Source organism: Calidris pugnax, unplaced genomic scaffold (assembly GCF_001431845.1).
Source record: "Calidris pugnax isolate Ruff unplaced genomic scaffold, ASM143184v1 scaffold27, whole genome shotgun sequence".
Taxonomy (NCBI): domain Eukaryota; kingdom Metazoa; phylum Chordata; class Aves; order Charadriiformes; family Scolopacidae; genus Calidris; species Calidris pugnax.
The window spans coordinates 2,611,153-2,631,000 of NW_015090893.1; the positions used below are offsets into that span (position 1 = coordinate 2,611,153).

The following is a 19,848-nucleotide window of genomic DNA, read 5'->3' on the forward strand; positions in this document are numbered from 1 at the left end:
TTTGAGCTCAGGAACCCTGTGCACAGGCTTCAGTTGACCAGTTTAAAGAGGGGACTGAAATGAGGACAGCTCTAATTTCTCCACAGCTGAGCTGGATGAGTGACTCTATTGGGTTTTCCAAAGTGTGACTCACTTTGTCTCTGTGAAGACTTTCAGTGTTTGACTGGTCACCCTCCTGGTCCTTTTCTACAATTTTTTTTTCTTTTCTGCTTTGCTCTGTGAGTACAATGCTTGTGTTTTATCAATCCCCTGTCTTGGTATTCAGAAAATGCTGTGTTATGATAAAGATTGTGATAAATTATGGCACTGAGTATAGTAATAAATGTAGGCATAGTGTATATAGGCTATTGTGTAAGAAATTAGTTTCTGCTCTGCAGTTTGGGGGGAAAAAAAAAGGAGTCATGCATCTGTTTTATGTAGAAATACCCTTATCATCCTGTGGTATCACTTTATTCTCAGATGAAAAAGCCACAGAGTTTTGTGCAGAAAGGCCTTTGTTATGGATGGCATTGTCCAAGCGACTCAAGTGATAATGGAAATAATTTAAAGTTTAGAAGTAGAATAATAAAATCATGGAAGTGCTGTAAGTTTTTTGATGAGTTTCTTCAGCCTGTTGCACTAATGACTTACAACTGAGAAGTCAGAGCAAAGGAAGCAGTGAATTTGGATAGGTATGTGTGTGAAGTGCCTTGGAATCCTAATCTTTGAGTGTGTGTGAAGAAAATAGTTTTAAGAAGCAGGTCTGTTCCTCTAGCCTGTTCCATGCTACACTTTAAAAATGTTTCTCTCTACGGAGCTTGCTTGATTTTAAGGTAGTGTTAAAACATTTCTTTCAAAGTAATGTGTGCCTTTTGGTTGGTGGCTGTTGTAACGTGCATGCAGACACACAGAAAGTGTGGAATGGGAATCCTCTTCTCTTCAACAGACCCAGTAATTTCTAGTATTTGCAGAGTTTAGAGCCTGCCAGCACGTACTCGTGCTAAACATGTTTATATTTTTGAGGCATCTGGTGAGTGTTCTGTGATTCTGTGAAGTTATATGCTGCTCCTATGGGAACGTTATGGTATTGGCCATAGGGCTTTACGAATTGTCACAAAACGAGCAGTTAATTCTTGACATCTGCTGTGCTGAAGTGGCTGCCAAGTTGCGTGGGTAGTTGGCAAGGAAATAAATATTGATAGGCCCTAGCAACAGGTACTCCTGAGAACTCTTGTTCTGGGAACGCTTAGGCTGTGTCCAGTGTTATTAATGTTGTGATAGCATTTTAAGTTTATTTATAGGATTTGTTTGTGTCTTATCACCATGTCTCAGAACTGGAATGCATGAATGGGCTTTGCTGTGCGAGGGCATAGACATGTGTATCGTACACCCTTCTCTGGTGACTCATTTCGACATATAACAGATGCTTCACTCTCCACATCTCAGGGGCAGTGGATGGTCACCGACGTATGACATCTCAGGTATGTGCTCATATCTAGGCTCTCGTGTGTTTGCGATCTATCCTGTGTTGGAATGACTACTCCAGAGCTGTGTACGTATAAGTGCATCGGATAAAAGAATGTCTTTCTTTCTAGTAATACACAAACAAAGCATTCATGTGCAGGATTCTCTCAGAATCCCCCAGATAAAATTAGCTTGCTTTTATTGTGAAAAAGCTAATTCTTGTGAGCACTGTAATTGCAAAATGTTATGTTCTCATTGCAGAAATTGAAGCCAGAGAAGCCTGCGACTGGCTGAGAGCTGCCGGCTTTCCCCAGTATGCGCAGCTGTTTGAAGGTACGATCCCAAAAAGACTTGAGTTCAAGTAGAATTGTTTGTGCAAGTAACCTTTCAGAACCCGACACTTTCCATGGAAACAGGTCCAAATTCTGTAATATCTTCATGCAAACCTGTAGAAAAATAGTAACCTGGTGTGTGTTCTTGCAGAAGTGACATCTTAATTGGGTTGGTGTAGACTCAGTAGATTCTGTAAAGCACCGAATCTTTCCTGGTTACTGATAGACTGCAATGCAGCCAAATGTCTGCTTTTGTGATTTTCAGTTGCTTATAATTTTCTCAAGCTCTTTTCCTTGGAGTTCTGAGGTGGTTTTCCGACTCACTGATTGCAAGCAAAACTCATCTAAGGCTCTTCAGCCCGTGGTCTCAAGCAGAATTGTTTTATTGGTGTTTTGAAAAAGAATGTTGAAAAAATCATCTTCCAATCATAAGTTTTTAAAACAGATACTCAGAGGCAGTCAGCCACAGTCAAACAGTGCAATTTCAGCAGGTTTTCATGTTGCTAAAGCTACATAGTGCTTATTACTTCTGGGGGAGCTATGGATTTGTTGAGAACTTGTATAAATTTCAGACAATGCTTGTGGTCATACCTTAAACTGTTCTTCTTATAATATGTTTATTGTTACAAAAATTGAACGTACCCAAAGCTAATCTATTTTTACAAGAGATTTTTGTCAAAGAACTACATTTAAAAGAACTAACAGTAACTTCTACCTGCTTTCATTCCCACCTCCCCTGTTCATTGCAAAATTAGAAATTGGAAGTCAAGCAGTAAAGACAAATGTGAAAGCTGTACAGTGTGAAACATGATGTCTCATGGAAATGCTTCCTCTTTGACTAGAGCAGACTTTATTATATAAGCTGTCAATCTCAGAGTTCGTTGGAAATATACATTGTCATGCCTCTGGATAATGAATCCTCTGTATTACCTTGTTGTTTATGCCATCTCCTGACTTGACTGGGTAAATTAAGTTTAAAAAGTAAGTCAAGAAAATACTGATGGACCTCACTGGTTCCCTCACCTGCAAGGCTAAATCTCAGAAGCTGGAGTGTTGAGCTCTTCAGCTGGTGTATCCATTAGCTTCAAGCACAGCCTGGTGTGTCAGGCTCACTACACCTCAAATGTCTGTCACGTGCTGTGTTGTACCTTACAATCCAGAACAGCTTATTGAAAATACTCCTGGTTTTATACTGCACTTGAAAGCAGAAGTTGCAGAGAAATTAACCAAAGCAAAACTTTCATTTTGAATTTCTTGACTTACTCACTGTACTTAGTCACAGCAAGCTCCTGGAAATGCAGCGAATGCTTGTCTGCCTGTAACTAATGACAGCAAGAAGACACATTTATTGTCCTGCTTGCTCTACGGAGCTGATCCTCACTTACCTGAAGGACATTTGTGTGAATATATAGCTACAGAAATAGATTTAGATATATTTCACCTGTGATAAATATGTTGCAAACTTCAAAGTCTTTGCAATTATAACTCAGTTTTCAGATTCAACTTCTCTGTTCACAGATATGCAGTTTCCTATTGATGTTAAAACTGTGAGGAAAGATCATGAATTTTTAGATGGAGATGAGATTGAATCACTATTCAGGTAAAGGTTAATTATGAATAATCTTTAATACCTCCAGAGTCCATATTATTTGTCATTCATCCTTTCATACCTTAGTTTTTGTCAGACACTAGTAAAGTCACCAATGCTGTGACTGAACAGACTTCACGTTACAGTATGAAGCACATATTTTAGCACGGCTGAAGTTGGATGTTGGAAGAATTTAAAGGTAAAGTAAGCATGTGTCTGCATGTCTTCTTCAGCCAAGGTCTCAGTGATGTTATACTAAGCATCAAATCTGTCTTTTCTGTACTGCAAAATGCCTGCAGGCTGAGGAAGAACAATCCGTTCCCTGCAAGCACGTGGTACCACAGCAGTTTGCTCCTGAGAGTTGCATGTTTACTAGTGCAGGGATTTCCTCTGACTAGTGAGCTTCCCCAGAGCTGTTCCATAAGTTAAACAGCTAAAATGATCTGCACAAGAGATGCTTTTTCTGGTTTGTTTTCCTGAAAGTTTTTTGAGAAGCAAAGGCATTGATCTAAAATTATTATTTTGCCACAGCTGTTCAGAGTGTGAAATTGCATTGTCAGTGCAAAGTCAAACTCATTGTTCTTTGCACTTTTCCCATGTAAGAGTGCCAAGCTAGTGTAGAGGCATTTTTCTTATTACTTACTGCAGTTTTTGAAGCCTTATTATGAGATCATGTAGCAGGTGAGGTGAATTCCAGACTATCCATGCCACTTGGCCAACCCAAGGGATGCAATAAGAATTTCTACCCCCTAAGGGACTGGAAAGTTATTCTTCTGGCAAAGAGGCTTGGTCCTTTTCTGTATTGGTAGGTTGCCTGAATTCAGATTCTGCTTGTAATAGGAGCACCAACAGGAGCTGGTCACATAGACATCTCTAATGCACAGCAGATATTAGAGAACTTCGGCTATGTTTTGTTTATTGATATGACTTCTGTCTTGAGTGTTTCTTGAAGGCTGTCAGTGTCTCCCTCTTGATGCCACATATTTGTTTGACAGTTAAATAACTGACTAGTTTGAGGTCTTATTGATTCCACATGTTTTCATTAAAAGTCCTTCCAAGGATATAGGTTAATGTCTTCTTTGTTTGTGGTTTGTTTTTTTTTTTTTAAGTTCACCCAGGGTTTCTTTCATTTTCAATATCTTAAATCAATATACAGTTTTTCACAATCATTAAAACTCATAATATGATTTTAATTGACTGATTACTTATGGTCCTCTTTTAAGAGGGCCAGTGGTCCGATTTTAACATGGCAAAACTGGAACTGTGAACATCATGGGGTTGTTAGTTGGCACTGGTTTTGGTACCTTTTTAGACAACCTCTAACAGAATGTTAGTCTTTGATGTCAATAATGAAGACTCCATGGTAGAAATTCACACTAGTTTAGTGCATGTTTGTTTTCAAGAAATAAAATAGTTTAAATTTAAAACTTCTGTGTTTTTTTCTTATACTCTAGACGGTTGAACACGTTGAACAAGTGTGCATCAATGAAAGTGGAAATAAGATGCCAGAGGAAACAAGTATGTTTGCAAAATAAAATTAATTTTATCATTAAAAATGTGTTTAGCTATTATACCAAAAACCTGTTTTTAAAAGGTGTTGGAAAGATTAGCAATTTCTGAACTTTTCTGTCATGTAAAGCTTTTCCATTTGCATTTTCCATTGAAAAGCATAGTGATGGAGATTGAAATTATGTAATGTTCATTTCATAACTTTGTAAGGTAGGTTAGGGGTGGGTTTTGAAACATTTTTAAAAATTAATTTAACACACATTACTGTCCAATAGTTGCACCAAGACCCCACCCCAGCATGTCTTTTATTTCTTTCCTAAGTAGTTTAATGTCTTAAGGTCTGACAGTGAAACTTTGGCTTTAGCAAAGGCCACATAAACCCACTACAATTATCTTTCAAAATCTTTGGATTTGCTGCAAAACAGAATTTTTCATCTTCAGATCAAATATGTCATTTTTTCCTGTGGTAAATTTACCAGATTTGTCAGTGGGCTTGGGAGTAATTTGTCAGCATGCTTTTCATCTAACAGAACAGAGCTGAGGGCAGACCTTCAGTAACTGAGTGGTCACATTTCCTTAGGTTGGTCTCGGGGGTTTTGGAGGTAGGCAGAAAATATAAGTCTTCTTTTTTTGTTACATTTTTTAGTAATTTAAAGTTTGCCAAAGTTTGTCCTTGATCTGTACTTTTTTTTTTTTTCCTTCTAAGAGTGATGACTCTGAAGATGATGAACCTTGTGCAATAAGTAACAGATGGGCTTACGAGAGGTGCAGTCAGAGATGGTCTCGTATTGAGAGCATAGAAGGCTTCCCAGGAGAGGAAGGTGCTAGTGCATCAATCCCAGGCAGCCCAATACTGAAGAGCATCAGCAACGAGGGTACTGTCTTTCTGGATCATGGTGAGAAACATGATGTGTCCTCACTTCACAGTACTAGCAGTGGTGACAGTGACATTGGTAGCTTCCCAAAGCCTTTTGAAGATGTGGAAACCAGCACCAGTTCTTCAAGATGTTCCTCAATTAAGGTGGCTTCACTGGACTCTACTTTTAGTCGTTCTCCTCCCCCTAGTGAATGTTTAAGTACCACTAGTGAGGAGAAAGTTTTGGATAAGTCACAATCCAAGAGGAAGAGCCTTCTAAAGAAAATGGAGAAGTTGCACTTAAGGAGCTGCAACTTAAGGAGTGGTCAATCAAAGGCCAAACCCCTAATAAGTGAACCTGTTCTTCTGGAAGGATTTAATGAAGAAAAGATGAAGATGCTGAACTGTGTAAATATTTCTGACCTCTCTGGCATCCAAACAAAGAACAATTCTTCCTTTTCTTCCCAGAGCTGCAATAGCAGCAACCAGTCTGAAAATAGCAGCACAGTGGGTGCTACAAGTCCTCCTATAAAACTACGAAGCCACTGTGAAGGAAAGGGGGTGTGTGCAGAGGACTTGGATTCTAGCAAGCTCTTACTGTGGAATGATCTATCTCAGCAACACCTAAAAAATGACACGAAGTTACAAATGAACCAGATGTTTCAAATACCACAAGGCCATAAACCTGGGACTTTCCCCAAAGCACTTACAAACAGCTCCCTGTCTCCAGTAGACAACTCTTCCATCAACTGGAGAACTGGGAGTTTTCATGGGTGCAGGAGGAACCGGAGCAGAAGCAGTTCCAAGGACTCCAAAGCCCCCAGGAGTCCCCTTTCATGTGCAAATAACAGGCTAAGTGTATATGACAACATGCCCGATATTGAACTTGACAATATGGAGGCAGCACAAGTTGGTGATGACGATGTTTTTTCAGAACTGAACAATGTTATAGAAGATGTCAATGGTCTCAAAAAGTTGGTTGATCAGTGGACAGAGAAGTTCTCAGATGATGGAGATTCAGACTTTGCCAGTGACTTGACCTCTTTGTATCCATCCTCTCCTAAAGAAATCTGTGTTGAAACAGAGGGTTTGGAAGATAAGAAAATAAACCTCCCAGCCCCTGGGGGAGAGAGCAGTTGTGAACTGGGCAAGGAGATCAGTCCTGCAGACCTGGCATATATGACTGACTCTAAGAAGACCAACAGGTCAGCCATCCCTGGGTTTCCCTAGTAGTCTGACCCTTGAGAACCGTTCCCCATTGATTCTCTCCACTCAAAATGTAATTGCTTTTCCAAAACAAAAGTCTGTTTGGGGCAGCAGGGTCTGCACCGCTGGTGCCAGGTACTGCTGGTCTGTAGGCACTCTGGTATCTACTTCTACTCTGCTTTCTGTTGAAAGTAGGGCACTCATTATCTGCATGAGCACTTGTTAGACATTTGGGATCAGACTTCATGGATAGCTTGCTGCATTTCTTACTGAAACATTTTGCACTGCCGGAGTACCTCCGGGGTGAGAAGTATGTAGTTTAAATGCAACTAAGAAGATTGGGAACTGCAGGTCATTTAGAGTCATGGAATCATAGACTCATAGAATTATTAGAGTTGGAAGGGACCTTAAAGATCATCGAGTTCCAACCCCCCTGCCCTGGGCAGGGACACCTCCCACCAGACCAGGTTGCTCAAAGCTCCATCCAGCCTGGCCTTGAACCCCTCCAGGGATGGGGTATCCATGGCTACTCGAGGCAACGTGTTCCCGTGCCTCACTACCCTCACAGTAAAGAATTTCTTTTAGTACTTAATGTAAACCTCCCCTCTTTCAGTTTAAAACTATTAGCCCTCACCCTATGGCTCCACTCCCTGATCAAGAGTCCAGCTTGCCTGTAGGCCTACTTTAGGTACTGGAAGGCTGCTATAAGGTCTCCCTGGAGCCTTCTCTTCTCCAGGCTGAACAACCCTAACTCTCTCAGCCTGTTCTTACAGCAGAGGGACTCCAGCCCTCAGAGCATCTTTGTGGACCTCCTCTGTACCTGTTCCAACAGGTCCATGTCCTTTCTGTGCTGAGGACTCCAGAGCAGGATGCAGTACTCAAAAGAGCAGAGTAGAAGGGTAGAATCACCTCCCTCAACCTGCTGGCCACACTTCTTTTGATGCAGCCCAGGATGCAGTTGGCGCTCTGGGCTGCAAACACACGTTGCTGGCTCATGTTGAGCTTTTCATCCACCAACACCCCTAAGTCCTTCTCCTAAGGGCCACTCTCAACTTTTCACAGATGCAGGCAGAAAACTAACAGGGACAATGGAAATAGTCCTAGGCTTAACCAATATTTATCCCATAGGCACGGGAAGCAACACTGGCCTGTGGTTGAGAGCATGAGCTTGGAAAGCTTTTCCATCCAGACGGATAGCCAGTCAGCTGCCCAGCTTGCCCGGACACAAAAGCTGGCTTTGTTGAAACTCACTGCTCTAATGGACAGATACTCCCCTTCCAGCAAGCAGGGATGGAACTGGTAAGTTCTCTAATACTAAAGCAACCTGTGTTGGAAAGAGGATTCAGTGTGAGCAGGTGAATTTTCTTGTCTGCCCCACTTACACCTGTCCAAGATGAGGAATTTCATCCTGTTAACTCACTGGCAGTTTCATGGTTATTTCAATGGCTCCGGGATTTCCTCTGCTATGGACTGCACTTTTGCTCCTTGCTGGTGGTAATGTAACAACAGATTGTAAAGCACATTCTAGTTTTTCTCTAAATTTGCCTGTTTGCAGGGCTTTGTCCTTCACAGGACCTGAGGTGAGAGCTGGCTGGGCTGAGAATCCATCTCAGCATCAAGTCTCAGTTAGAACTAAAATAACGACAAAGTCAGGCACTCAGGGGACTTAGGAATATCATTTGGCATCTTGTGATAGGGATCTAATACCTGAATATAGAAAGAAGTGAAAAAAGCCTGCAGTGTCCTAAAGGGATGTAGCGTATGTCACATGAGGTTGCTTTATTAGATCGTTTCAGTTTTGAAATGAGGAAGTCATTCCTGTAATTGCCCTTCAGGATTTTCTGTCTATCTTATGATGCTGTGTGTACAGGTATGTGGCAGAGTTTGGGGTTGTGGCAAGTATAACTCAATCCTTTCCCATGCTTCTAACTAAAGCAGCAGACGGGATTGTGCTGAAGAGCTGATCAGTTGCATTCACTGGTTTTTGTTTTCAGGACTATACCAAAGTTCATAAAAAAATTTAAAGCCTCTGACTACAAGGACAAAAATGTGTTTGGCGTTCCTTTGCTTCTGAATGTTCAGCGAACAAGCCACCCACTGCCTAATGGTATCCTGCAAGCACTGGACTATTTGAGAAGCCACTATCTTGACCAGGTATGAACTTGAGGCAGCTCTGTTCCGTAAGTGGTTCTGCCCCTGGGAACCAGTCTCTGCTTCCAGCTTTTGTGAGGGACTTTTACTTCCTAATGTCTAGATCTGAGCAGGTGCTGTTTCCTTCTGGGAATACCTTCAGACCTGTCTTGTATTTTTGTACCTTGCCACACTGAAATCATCTGCAGCCAGTTCTCTCGGTGCGGGCAGTCAAGCTGTCTTCTCCTGGTGAGGCAGCATGTCTCTGCTCCCTGAGGAAGTGTATCTACTACACAATGTCATTATTCCCTCTGTTCTGTGGTTGCTGGTAGTGCCTGAGCTAATGTGATAATCAGTCTTGTTTCAGCTGAAAGGTACCACTAAGTAGAGATAAAACATATTAAAGCAGTGCCTGTAACATCTTTTTCTGACTCTCAAATCCGTATTTATCCACTAAGTGGAGATGTGTGCATGGTGGTGAAAGTGTGTGTTGCATCTGCTATCTCTATAGCATAGGAGCAGAAATAGGAGACCCCATCACACATCAGTTAAGGAAAGGACTTTGTTTTCCTATGCTTTGCAACTGTGCAGGTGTGTAATATTACGCACAAATATAGTACAAATGTGTGCACAAAATGTTACAGCGCAGTTTGGTGGCACATACTGGAATGTGAGCAGACAGTTTCTTGTGAAAGCAGTGTTTTTTCTTTTGAGGTCATTGTATCTATTCAGTTAATATAAATAAACTAATGAATGTAAATACTCTTAGTGGCACACAGTGAAATGTTCAGCAGAAGCTTTGTTGGTGTCGAGTTCATGGGAAACCTCTAAGTTTTCTCTGAAGCTGAATTGACATTCATATTAAAAATAAAATCATAATTTCCCTCAGAATGGCAATAGCCCTTTGCCAACCTACAGAAGTATTAGATGGATCAGATGGATCACATGTTAATGTGATCTCTGTGAGATCCTCTGACGTGGAGTGTTTGCTTTCTATAGCATGGGCATCAATCTACATTTGCTTTTGGGTGAGCACACGTTTGTGCACTAGAAACTTGCAGTTCTAATGTATGAACACAGCCTGCTCAAGCAAACTGACAGATGTCAACACTAATCATTTTAAAAGTCAAAAATAGTAACTTTGCATTAAAGAAAAAACAAACAAACAAACATGGAAACTAACATGTCTCTCACAGCTGGTTCTGTGGGCATCAGTCATGGTTTGCCTGGGAGGAATATCCATGCTGCTTCTAATGATACAAAAATGTTTTGGTGTTAGATCCCACTGCCATAGGGTCTAAGTTATCAAAAGGAAAGTGAAGAATCAGTTATTTGTCAGAGCTTTGATTCCTCTCTTTGTCTTTAATATTCTCTTCTACCCGCAGGTTGGCTTGTTCCGAAAATCTGGTGTTAAATCCAGAATTCTGTCTTTAAGAGAAATGAATGAAACCAGCCCACACAATGTATGTTACGAAGGGCAGTCAGCATTTGATGTGGCTGATATGGTGAAGCAGTATTTCCGAGACCTTCCCGAGCCTATATTTACCAGCAGGCTCTGTGAATCCTTCCTCCACATCTACCAATGTAGGTAACAAAAGCTATAGTTTTCTAGTTCCTTGAATATCTCAATATTCAGCTGTACAAGGCAGTGGTCAAACTAGGACTAATGCCGTGTCCCCCCCGTAGTCAGAGGAGACCAGTCAGGCAGGACGTTTCTGGAAAGGTGAGTTCATTGTGGCTCGGGACTTTGGAGCTTCACGTCTGCATCCTATGGGCCAGCTATTTTCTAACATTGTGTCTTTTCTGTTCTTTGAAGGATGAGTGTAATAACATATGTTGTGGCAGCCCTCTTAGTTGGTTATTTCCTCATGAAATTAAGAATCTAGTCCCCTTGTTCATGGTATGAAGTAGCTCCTTGTGCAAGAAGTCATGTTCTATTGATGAAATTTCTTTATTAAGGTGCCCGAGAACAGTTGCTGTGAAACGGCATCTTTGCCTGGAAACCTTCTGTGTGTGCTCTCACAGCAACACAACCTTAAGTAAAAAGGAAATGCGAAGCTGAAATCTATCAATGAATATAATTTTAAGTGGGTTCCATCCTGAGTGCTTTGCCCTCAAGGAACCTATTTTCAAAAAGCAGCTGGGTTGAGGAAGGAACTTGCTGTAGGGGCTTATGACGATGGTGCTACAGGCAAGTTTCTTTCAGAGAAGGTTTTGAAAGTCAAAGTATGAGCTATCAGAGTGACTAGAAACAGGATAGGTTTCAGCCTGTTTTATGTGACTTTTATTGACATGAGTACATGAGCTGCTGCTGTCTTGTGTATGGTGTAAGCTCACCAAAGTTTGCTTGGGTTTTATTTTTTAACCCATCAGGCTTTTAGAATTTTGTCTGAAAATGGTCGATTTGTTCGAAGCAAGTTTCCATTTTGCACCCACAAATTCTTTGTGTAAGGAGGCCTGCAATTCCTATGTCCAATGGATGTGCAACCCTTTTCTTCCATTTATCATAACCTGGCCACTGTCCACCTCCCATTTCTTGTTTTGGGATAGAAACAGCAAATGACTGAATTATCCTACTCTTGTGCTGCATGTGACTTAAGCAAGTGCCCAGATTAAACTACTATCTTTTGGAGATAAGAAATGTGCTGCTTTCACCCAGAAGCGCGGTTTGACTGTTCTGTGCATGTGCATCTACTTGAAGGGAAAGAGACGTGGTGTAGATTGGAGACATCCTGATGATAGGGGGATGCGTGGCAGGATGAACATACCTGCTCTCCTGCAGGAGCTGTTTGGGCACACAGTATCTCTGGCTTTCAGTGTGAATTCAAATCTGTTGGCAAAAATGTTGTTCTGTCTATTGAGTTAACTGAGAGCATCTGTTCTCATCATGCCAGAAGCTGAAAGGAAAAGACAGTAGAGTAGCTGTATCTGCTCCAAAGGATCATTGCAGAGTACTGTTTTATGGGGAAACAAGCCCTTATTTGGATAGCCAGTTTAGGATAAGTTCATTAGCATGGTCTTCAAGATAAATTACAAATCAAGCACCAGCATCACTGGGTGTGAAATTGCATCTTGACAGGAACAGGAGAAAACTGTCCTTGTATGATGTGACTGTGATAATGGCCTTTGCGTTGCCTATTATGAGCTGGACTGACAGGAAAATGGATGAACCTACAGTTTCAACACCCTGCTTGGGACTCTGTTGATGGATGCTTCCTCTGCGAGTCACGTGTGGTTTTCATCGTATTTTCTCTTTTCAGACGTGCCAAAGGATCAGCAGTTCCAGGCTGTCCAGGCTGCTATTCTCCTTCTCCCAAAGGAAAACCGAGAAGCTTTGAAAATCCTCCTGTTCTTTCTGCGAGATGTGGTTGCTTTTGTTGAGGAGAACCAGATGACCCCAACCAACATTGCTGTCTGTCTTGCACCTTCTTTGTTTCACCTCAACACCCTGAGACGGGATAGTTCCTCCTCCTCCACTAGGTATTGCCATCTGAAGGCCGGCATTGCTGCTGTCCCTAGTGTTCTTTGCTGGAACAGTGCTTTCTGTAGCTGGCCTGGGATCAGTGTCTGCTTTTAAGGGGGAAGTAGTGTATGTGTCTTGGGGTTTGTCTCAAATAGTTGTTCAGGTCCAGGGAAGTTGAGTCACCATCCCTGGAGATATTTAAATGACATAGCGCTGGGGGACATGGTTGAGTGGTAACATGGCAGTGCTAGGTTAGCAGCTGGACTTGGTGATCTTGAAGGTCTCTTCACACTACAAAGATTCTGATTCTGTGACCACTGTGCGTGGAGTAATCCAGCAGCTCATTGTCCAGTGTAGAGAACAGTGGTAAGGCCTCGCTGTCATGCCCCCGACTGGTCTGCATGTGAGCTAGCCTGCCTGCCTCACCACTGCTGCACTCTTTGTGGTTGCCCACAGGTCCAGCTGCCCAGGAGTCCTGCATGTGGCCCATTGTTTGCTTTAAGGTGCTGTTGGCCTTAAATGTAGCTCCTGCACTGGCAGCCTAAGCCCAGGTGCAGCTTGAAGGCCCTGCAGACAACTGGCAGACTGTAGCAGTTGCTGGCACTAGTTCTGCTGGGTGATAAAGGGATGGCTCCTGCCAAACCAAGCCACAGGGATTCTGTAAATTTATCTTAATAAGTAAAAGTATCTGGGTTGCATAACATCCCCTGTTTGTACGTGCAGGGAGGAAGGTGCCCTTGGGCCAAAGTAGACAAATAATCTCTGAGAGCATTCATGTCTTATCTGGTCTCCTGAGGCAGGGCTGTTTGCTTTACTCCATGCTCCTGTGTATGGACAGACACGTATCAGGGTAGAAAAGGACAGCTCTGTGATGGAGACATTGCGCACCCATCAGAGTAGGGAGCGCATCTCCTCACAAGGGGAGCTGAGGATGAGGAGCAGTTCCAAAGCAGAAGCTGTCGGGTGTGCTATCGGTGTCTTTCAGGATAACAGCACAGGCTCTGGGTAGCACAGGGAGGGGAAAGAAAACACTAAGGACTGTTCTTTTGAGTGGCACAACACATCCAAAAATGCCTAAAAGTGTAACGAGAGGCTGGGGCTGCCCAGCTCTCCCTGGGCTGAGCCAGCACATGGCCAGGGAGTGGGGGATGCGATGGAGCTGGAGTGGCAGCAGGTCCTTCCTGGATTGCAGTTGTGTTTGAGCTCCTGGGAGACATACTTTGAGGGTTGTGCCTCTTTGGTTTACATAAATGTTATTCTCAAATGCTAGGACCAAAAATAGAAATGGAGTTTTCTCTTTGTTGTCACTGTTTAGAAGCGAGGAAGCTTTGAAGCTTTAGCTTTTGTGTAACTGGGCATTAATGCCATAGTGCAGGGTTCTGACTTCAAAGGGCAGAAGCTGACAGGTCTGACTTTGAGGAGCAGAGCTGAGGACTCTTATCTTCCACCCAATTTTCAAGCCATTTGGCAGGCATGCACACAGATAAAAGTATCAGAAGCCAGGATTAATGATGTCATATAATGATTATGAATTAAAAGCGAGGACTGGTTTTGAAATGTTTGGTGTGGTTTGGGCCAAAGGATTTAAAAGATTCTGCATAGGCTTTGCAGGGTATCAAAGGAGCTTGATATTTGAAGGCTACGCACAAATCAGTTTGGGGTCATAGCTGTCTTTGGGGAATAAAAAGCCTCGCCTTGCCTTTCTTGGACATACGTTACTAGTGGTCAGTAGTGTCCTGGGCCCTTTCAGGGTGTGCTGGGAGGGAATGCTGTCTATGGATCTCACTGCAGTAACACTTTATGGGCACGGAAGGTTCTGTCAGTGCAGTGTGTTTTTGCTGAAGGTGCTGGTTTCCAGCCCCCAGGCACGTTGTACCTCTGGTTCACAGCATCTTGCTCACACAGCCTTCTGCCTTCCCCTCTCCGTAGGTCCAGCCAGAGGAAGTGCAGCTTGGGGAAGCCAGACCAGAGGGAGCTGAATGAGAACCTGGCAGCAACACAAGGCTTGGCCCACATGATAATGGAGTGCAACAGACTCTTCCAGGTACGTCACTTGCGGTAGCCAAGCACGAGCATGGAGCAGGGTGAGGGGTGTTCCCACACTGGCCAAACCCTGAGCATTCTGATGGCCTGTGTTGAGCAGCAGTTTGGGGCAGAGCCCTGCAGAGGTCCCTGCCAGCCCAGCTGAGCCTGTGATGGCTGTGAGTCCTGCTGACTCCAGTATAGAGAAAATTAACGTCACTGCAGATTTTACTGCAACTATTTGTAAGGGTTGTGAGAGCATTCCTCCATTTCTCCCTCCAACCCCCAACTGCTGGGGTGGGTTGACTCCCTGGGCTTGGGACCAGCTTAGGGAGTACCTGTGGGGCCATGGCTGCCGTATGCTCCTGCATATGCCAGGGCCAACCATCCCTTCTTGTGGAAGTGTTTAAAAAAAAAAAAAAACCCTCAAAAAATTGAGGTTTTACTGCTGGGTCCTGGCCAGAACAACAGCCGTGCCTGTGCCATGGGCCCCAGTAATCTGGACCTGGACTTTGACCCACAGACTGACTTCCCGGCTTGATCTCGGCCTTTCCTCTTCATGGTGGACCTGCCTGGCGATCACTAGACTGTGGCTGACCCTGGTTGCTGTCACTGGACCTGATCCTGCCCCCTCTTTGCTGGCTCACCTTCCTGGCTCAACCTCGGACCGCATCACCATGGATGTGGCTAATGACCTGGACTCTTGGCTGACCCTGGCTGCCATCTCTGGCCCGGCTCAGGTACTGTGGGGCCGGGTGGCTGCCTGCCAGCCCTGTTAGACCGCTGGACTCCCAGCCCCTTTCCCCTTGGAAGCCACCAGCCCTTGTTGCATTCAGCTGGGGCCTTCTCGCAGTCTGCTCCAGCACCGTGGCTGGGCTGGGGCCACACTCCCATGGCTCCCCTGAAGGCACCCGTGGTCCTAACCCAAGGGCCCTCTAGCACTGACCCCCCTACAACCAGCCCCTTGCTTCTGAGTGACACCCACCCCCCCAGCTCATCTCTCCATGGCACCAAACCCTAACCTGGCCCTGGCTCCTAAGCGATCCCTCCACCCCCAGCCCAACCTCTGTCCCCATTTCCTCAGTGGTGGCCTGAACCCCTCTGTCCAGCCCCTCGGGGTGCCCTGACGCCTGCTGCCTGTCCCATACCCCATACCCTGGCCACATGGAAGCTGGCCTTGTCCCTAGCTGCATGGCTCCCCCCAAAATAGCCCCGCAGGGACTCTGAGCTGCCCTTGGACCTGCGGACACCCTGCACGCTCCTGCTACAACCAGGGTTCTTCACAAGCATCGCTGACACCAGGCTGTGAGCTGTGGGGCTGCCCCTCACCATGGGGTGCTGGGGCCATGCCCTGCTGGTACCCAGGGACCGCCTGAAGAGAGCCCTCGCTGTCCTCCTTCTGCTGGAGACCTGGAGGAAAGGCCGCAGGCAGCTTGGCTGGGTGGCCTTGGCCATGCCTGTGCTGGACATGCACCCACTGCTCCAGAACTGGACTCTGACACTTGTCCTCGCCTGGTCACTGTGGCCATCGCTGGGCATCGCTGGACTGCAGCCAACGCCGTTACGACCACCAACCCTGACCCCGCCTGGCCTCAGCACTGATGGATGAACCTGCGACCGGCACTCTCGGTTTGTCCACCACTGCCACTCCTGGGCTTGGCCTGCGTCTCCCTCAGGTACAGTGGGAAGGGGTCCTGGGTGCTGAGGTGCTGCCCAGCCTTACCATAGACTCATAGAATGGTTTGGGTTGGAAGGGACCTTAAAGATCATCTAGTTCCAACCCCCCTGCCCTGGGCAGGGACACCTCACACTAGACCAGGTTGCTCAAAGCCCCATCCAGCTTTGGGCATCCATCCAGCCTGGCCTCCAGGGATGGGGCATCCACAACGTCACTGGGCAACCTGTCCCAGTGTCTCACCACCCTCACAGTAAATAATTTCTTTGTAAGATCTAATGTAAATTTCCCCTCTTTCAGTTTAAAACTGTTGCCCCTTACCCTATCACTCCCCTCCCTGATAAGGAGTCCCTCCCCAGCTTTCCTGTAGCCCCTTTAGGGACTGGAAGGGGCTCTAAGGGCTCCCTGGAGCATCCTCTTCTCCAGGCTGAACAACCCCAACTCTCTCAGCCTGTTCTCACAGCAAAGGGGCTCCAGCCCTTGGAGCATTTTTGAGGCCCTCCTCTGGACCTGTTCCAACAGGTCCATGTCCTTTCTCTGCTGAGGGCTCCAGAGCTGGGTGCAGTACTCCAGGTGGGGCTCTCACCAGAGCAGAGGGGCAGAACCACCTCCCTGGACGTGCTGGCCACAGCCTGCACTCGTGGTACTGTGCTCAGCGCCCCAGCCTTGCTGATCCCTGACTGCATGGTGGGTACCCAGAGGGGCCTGGCCCTCCTGCCTGTGCCCGGCCCAGCCTTGGGAGTAGGGAGAGCACGGCCACAGTACTGGTGCACGCAGAGATGGTCGGGTAGCACAGTATGTGGGGTGGGCAGTTGGCGAAGCCCCCAGCACACATGGCTGTCACGCTGCTGCCAGTGCTGGTTTTGTCCAAGGGCATTGCTCAGCCAGCCGTCAGGAGTGCATGTTTGCCCCAATGTGGCTAGTTAAAGTGCCAGACCCATGCCCAGCAGGTGCCAGGCACTGTCTAGCTCTTACAGCTGAGCCCTCCCCACCATTTGGGTAAGAACCTGGGATATCAGATAAATATGTATGTGTATCTTTTCTATCTGTATACAGAGCTGTATGTTTATGGAGATGTACACACACACGCGCTTATGTCACCGAACACCTAAATCAAATGCAACACGTGCACTCTCATGGTTTAAAGCCTCATTTCTGTGCTGCTTCACCTCACACAGCAGAGCTCCCGACAAATCCCAAAGCAAAGGCAGGAGACACAGCCCACTGCCTTGTAGCTGGCCTTGTGATTACTCTAGATCGATACGTGCCCAGCTGAGGCTTGCCAGGTCTGCAGGGATTCAAAACATCGCTGGTGCAGGGAAAGGCATTTCCCCTGTGTCGTCCTCTGAGGAAATGTAGTTAATTGATCAACTCCTCCAGGTAGAACCGCTGCCTGCACCAACACTGCTGGCAGCTGATGGTGCTACTCCCACAGCGTGCAGCCTAACACCGCCATGCTGGGGAAGCCACCCCCTTTTGAGGGCTGGTACAGACCCCCCACACAGGGCACTGATGCAGGCATGTGTTTTGTGTGTATTTTCGCTTGTAGGTGGCACACCCCACAGCCTGGACTCCATCGTCCTGTGTGTTACATCAATGTTTGGTCCTTGAGTGTGATGTTTGATCTCTTTTGCAGGTACCCGGCTGCTGCCTTGACCCGCTCACTAACGACGTCCCTGAGACAAGCATCCTGAGCACTGGGGCCTCGCGCTGCTGGGCTGGGAGGAGACTGCTCGGCTCCCTTGAGAGCTCTCTGCTCTGCTGAGAGATGCCAGAGATGACATCAAAAGCTGGGTGATCTGCTCACACCTGGCAAATAAGGTAAAGAGGATGGTGGGAGTTACCAGGGTAAGGTTGGCTCTGGGAGTATGGGTGACTGTATTCTGGCTGGAGGGCTTACTGGAGGGGTTCTGGGTTCTCAGCCCTTGAACTCTTCAGACTGAAGGACCTAAGCCTGTGGGATTTGGTTCTTGCACAGAGAATTGCTCTGAGCTGTGCCCATGACCCCCCTTGTCCTTGTATCTGCAGCTTCTGAACCCATGCTCCTGTTCCCTCCCTCCCTTCCTTTCTCTCCTAGAGGGGGTGCTGCTCCTCTGCAGCATCTTCCCTTACTGCAACTCTACCCCAACAGACACAGACACCTCCAGTTGTTTAGTCCCTTTATTGTCACCCCGCAGGGCACAGCTACATCCGCTGCACTGGCTTAATCCCCAGGATGTCGAATCCTTTGGCCATGACGGTGGCAGTGGCTTCGCACAGCAGCAGCCTCCACATGTTCACCTTCACGATCTGGCCTGCAAAACACCAACAGAGGAGCTGGAGCAGCTGCTCAGAACAATTAATGCCGCCTTCCCCCGAGGAACCCCATCTGCCCACAGTGTGCTGGGCACACTGACCCCCTCCCGTTCTCCCCAGGCCAGGCAGAGTGACCAGCCCTCGCCTTTCCAGCTGCCTGGTTGCTCGCAACTCTCTGCTCAACCCTCCTGCTTCACAGGCAGATGATGACACAGGCTGTGCCAGACACCATCAGTCCTCCCACATGGACCACACTTGTTCTGCAGCAGCAAGCAGCGTGACAACGGCCTTCCCAGCAGAGGGAAACACCCCACGGGTTGCCTGTACCATGGCATATGACACAGGCACACACAGCCTCCCTAGGCCAACACTCACCACTCTGCCTGTCTTTCTCAACGCAGTAGCAGTTGTCGTAGAACTCGGTGAAGGTGGTGGCCAGCTCATAGAGGTAGTCACAGAGTGTGTGCAATAACAAGTCCTCCAGGATCTTCTGCAGGATCTCAGGGAACCTCAGGATGCACTTGCCCAGTTTCCACTCCTTCTCATGGTCAAGGATGACCACCTCCTCCCTGGCTGCCTTCCGCAGCATCTGCTCATCAATGTTGGCCAGGCGAGCAATAGCCCTGAAATGGTCCAAAACACAGTCTGCTTGTGAGGGTCCCACTGCTGAACCTGCCCTATGGCCAGCACGGGCCACCTGGGCCACTTGCTCAGTCCTGGGTTGCCAGGAGAGCAATCAGCCCTGGGGACGCATGGGGAGGTGCTGCCCTTGGAGGGATCCACCAGGGCACTGCAGGGGAACAGGGAGGGATGTGCTGTGGGCACACACGTGGGCAAGGACAGCCAATGCTGCCCAGCAAACCAGGGCTCAGGGTGCCAGAAAAACCATGCGGGGTACGGTGGCACCTGAGGTGAGCAGCTGCTGGAACACAGGCTCACCCTTCTCCAACCACCCAAAACCTCTAAGGAAATTACCAGAAACTCCCCCAGTTCTCTCCCTGCTAGCTAAAAGCCCAGGAAGCGTGTCGCACAGAGGAGCCCTCTTTCGGGCAGCACAGGACACCATTTCCAATGACAAATAAAATCTTGCTCAGTGTAGCTGGTTTCTCTCACCAACTACCCCAGCCAGCCTCCCTGCTAGCTAAAAACCCAGGAAGCGTGTCGCACAGAGGAGCAGGCAGCACAGGACACCATTTCCAATGACAAATAAAATCTTGCTCAGTGTAGCTGGTTTCTCTCACCAACTACCCCAGCCAGCACTCACCCCTTCCCCCATATCTCCCTTTGCAATAAAGATGCAGAGAGCATCAGAGACCAACCCCAGGTGAG

The 19,848-nt window shown here is 46.5% G+C and overlaps 2 protein-coding genes and 1 long non-coding RNA gene across 8 annotated transcripts in view; 2 read left to right on the forward strand and 1 right to left on the reverse strand.

Moving 5' to 3' along the window:
* On the forward strand, positions 1–19,037 carry LOC106891435 (rho GTPase-activating protein 7-like). 5 transcript variants are annotated; one of them, XM_014947951.1, is made up of 15 exons: positions 1–218; positions 1,312–1,460; positions 1,705–1,776; positions 3,294–3,375; positions 4,818–4,881; positions 5,579–6,933; positions 8,063–8,233; positions 8,929–9,088; positions 10,450–10,648; positions 12,325–12,544; positions 14,457–14,571; positions 15,073–15,289; positions 15,760–16,225; positions 17,861–18,045; positions 18,402–19,037. In XM_014947951.1, the coding sequence occupies exons 2-12, from the start codon at positions 1,403–1,405 to the stop codon at positions 15,088–15,090; spliced, it is 2,514 nt and encodes an 837-aa protein (XP_014803437.1). In that variant the 5' UTR covers positions 1–218; positions 1,312–1,402; the 3' UTR covers positions 15,091–15,289; positions 15,760–16,225; positions 17,861–18,045; positions 18,402–19,037. The 5 variants fall into 5 exon arrangements, with proteins under 5 accessions (XP_014803437.1, XP_014803436.1, XP_014803438.1 ...); XM_014947950.1 differs by having other exon boundaries at positions 15,073–16,225; XM_014947952.1 differs by lacking the exons at positions 15,073–15,289; positions 15,760–16,225; positions 17,861–18,045; positions 18,402–19,037 and having other exon boundaries at positions 10,450–10,652.
* The window catches only part of RARS (arginyl-tRNA synthetase), a 17,890-nt gene continuing 16,410 nt past the window's right edge, over positions 18,369–19,848 (reverse strand). For both annotated transcript variants that reach the window (XM_014947956.1, XM_014947955.1), the window contains 2 exons: positions 18,895–19,142; positions 18,369–18,518 (listed from right to left, as the gene is read on the reverse strand). In XM_014947956.1, the coding sequence (XP_014803442.1) occupies positions 18,409–18,518; positions 18,895–19,142 (358 nt within the window). In that variant the 3' untranslated portion in view covers positions 18,369–18,408. The remainder of the gene's footprint in view (positions 18,519–18,894; positions 19,143–19,848) is intronic.
* The window catches only part of LOC106891438, a 6,492-nt gene continuing 6,298 nt past the window's right edge, over positions 19,655–19,848 (forward strand). The window contains exon 1 of the long non-coding RNA XR_001412689.1: positions 19,655–19,843. This is a non-coding gene — a long non-coding RNA (uncharacterized LOC106891438). The remainder of the gene's footprint in view (positions 19,844–19,848) is intronic.

Coding starts and splice junctions, on each gene's coding strand:
- LOC106891435 (XM_014947950.1), top strand. CDS start 1,403: ATGCTTCACTCTCCACATCTCAGGGGCAGTGGATGGTCACCGACGTAT. Junction 1,461..1,704: donor ACCGACGTATGACATCTCAG/GTATGTGCTCAT, acceptor TTCTCATTGCAG/AAATTGAAGCCAGAGAAGCC. Junction 9,089..10,449: donor GAAGCCACTATCTTGACCAG/GTATGAACTTGA, acceptor TTCTACCCGCAG/GTTGGCTTGTTCCGAAAATC.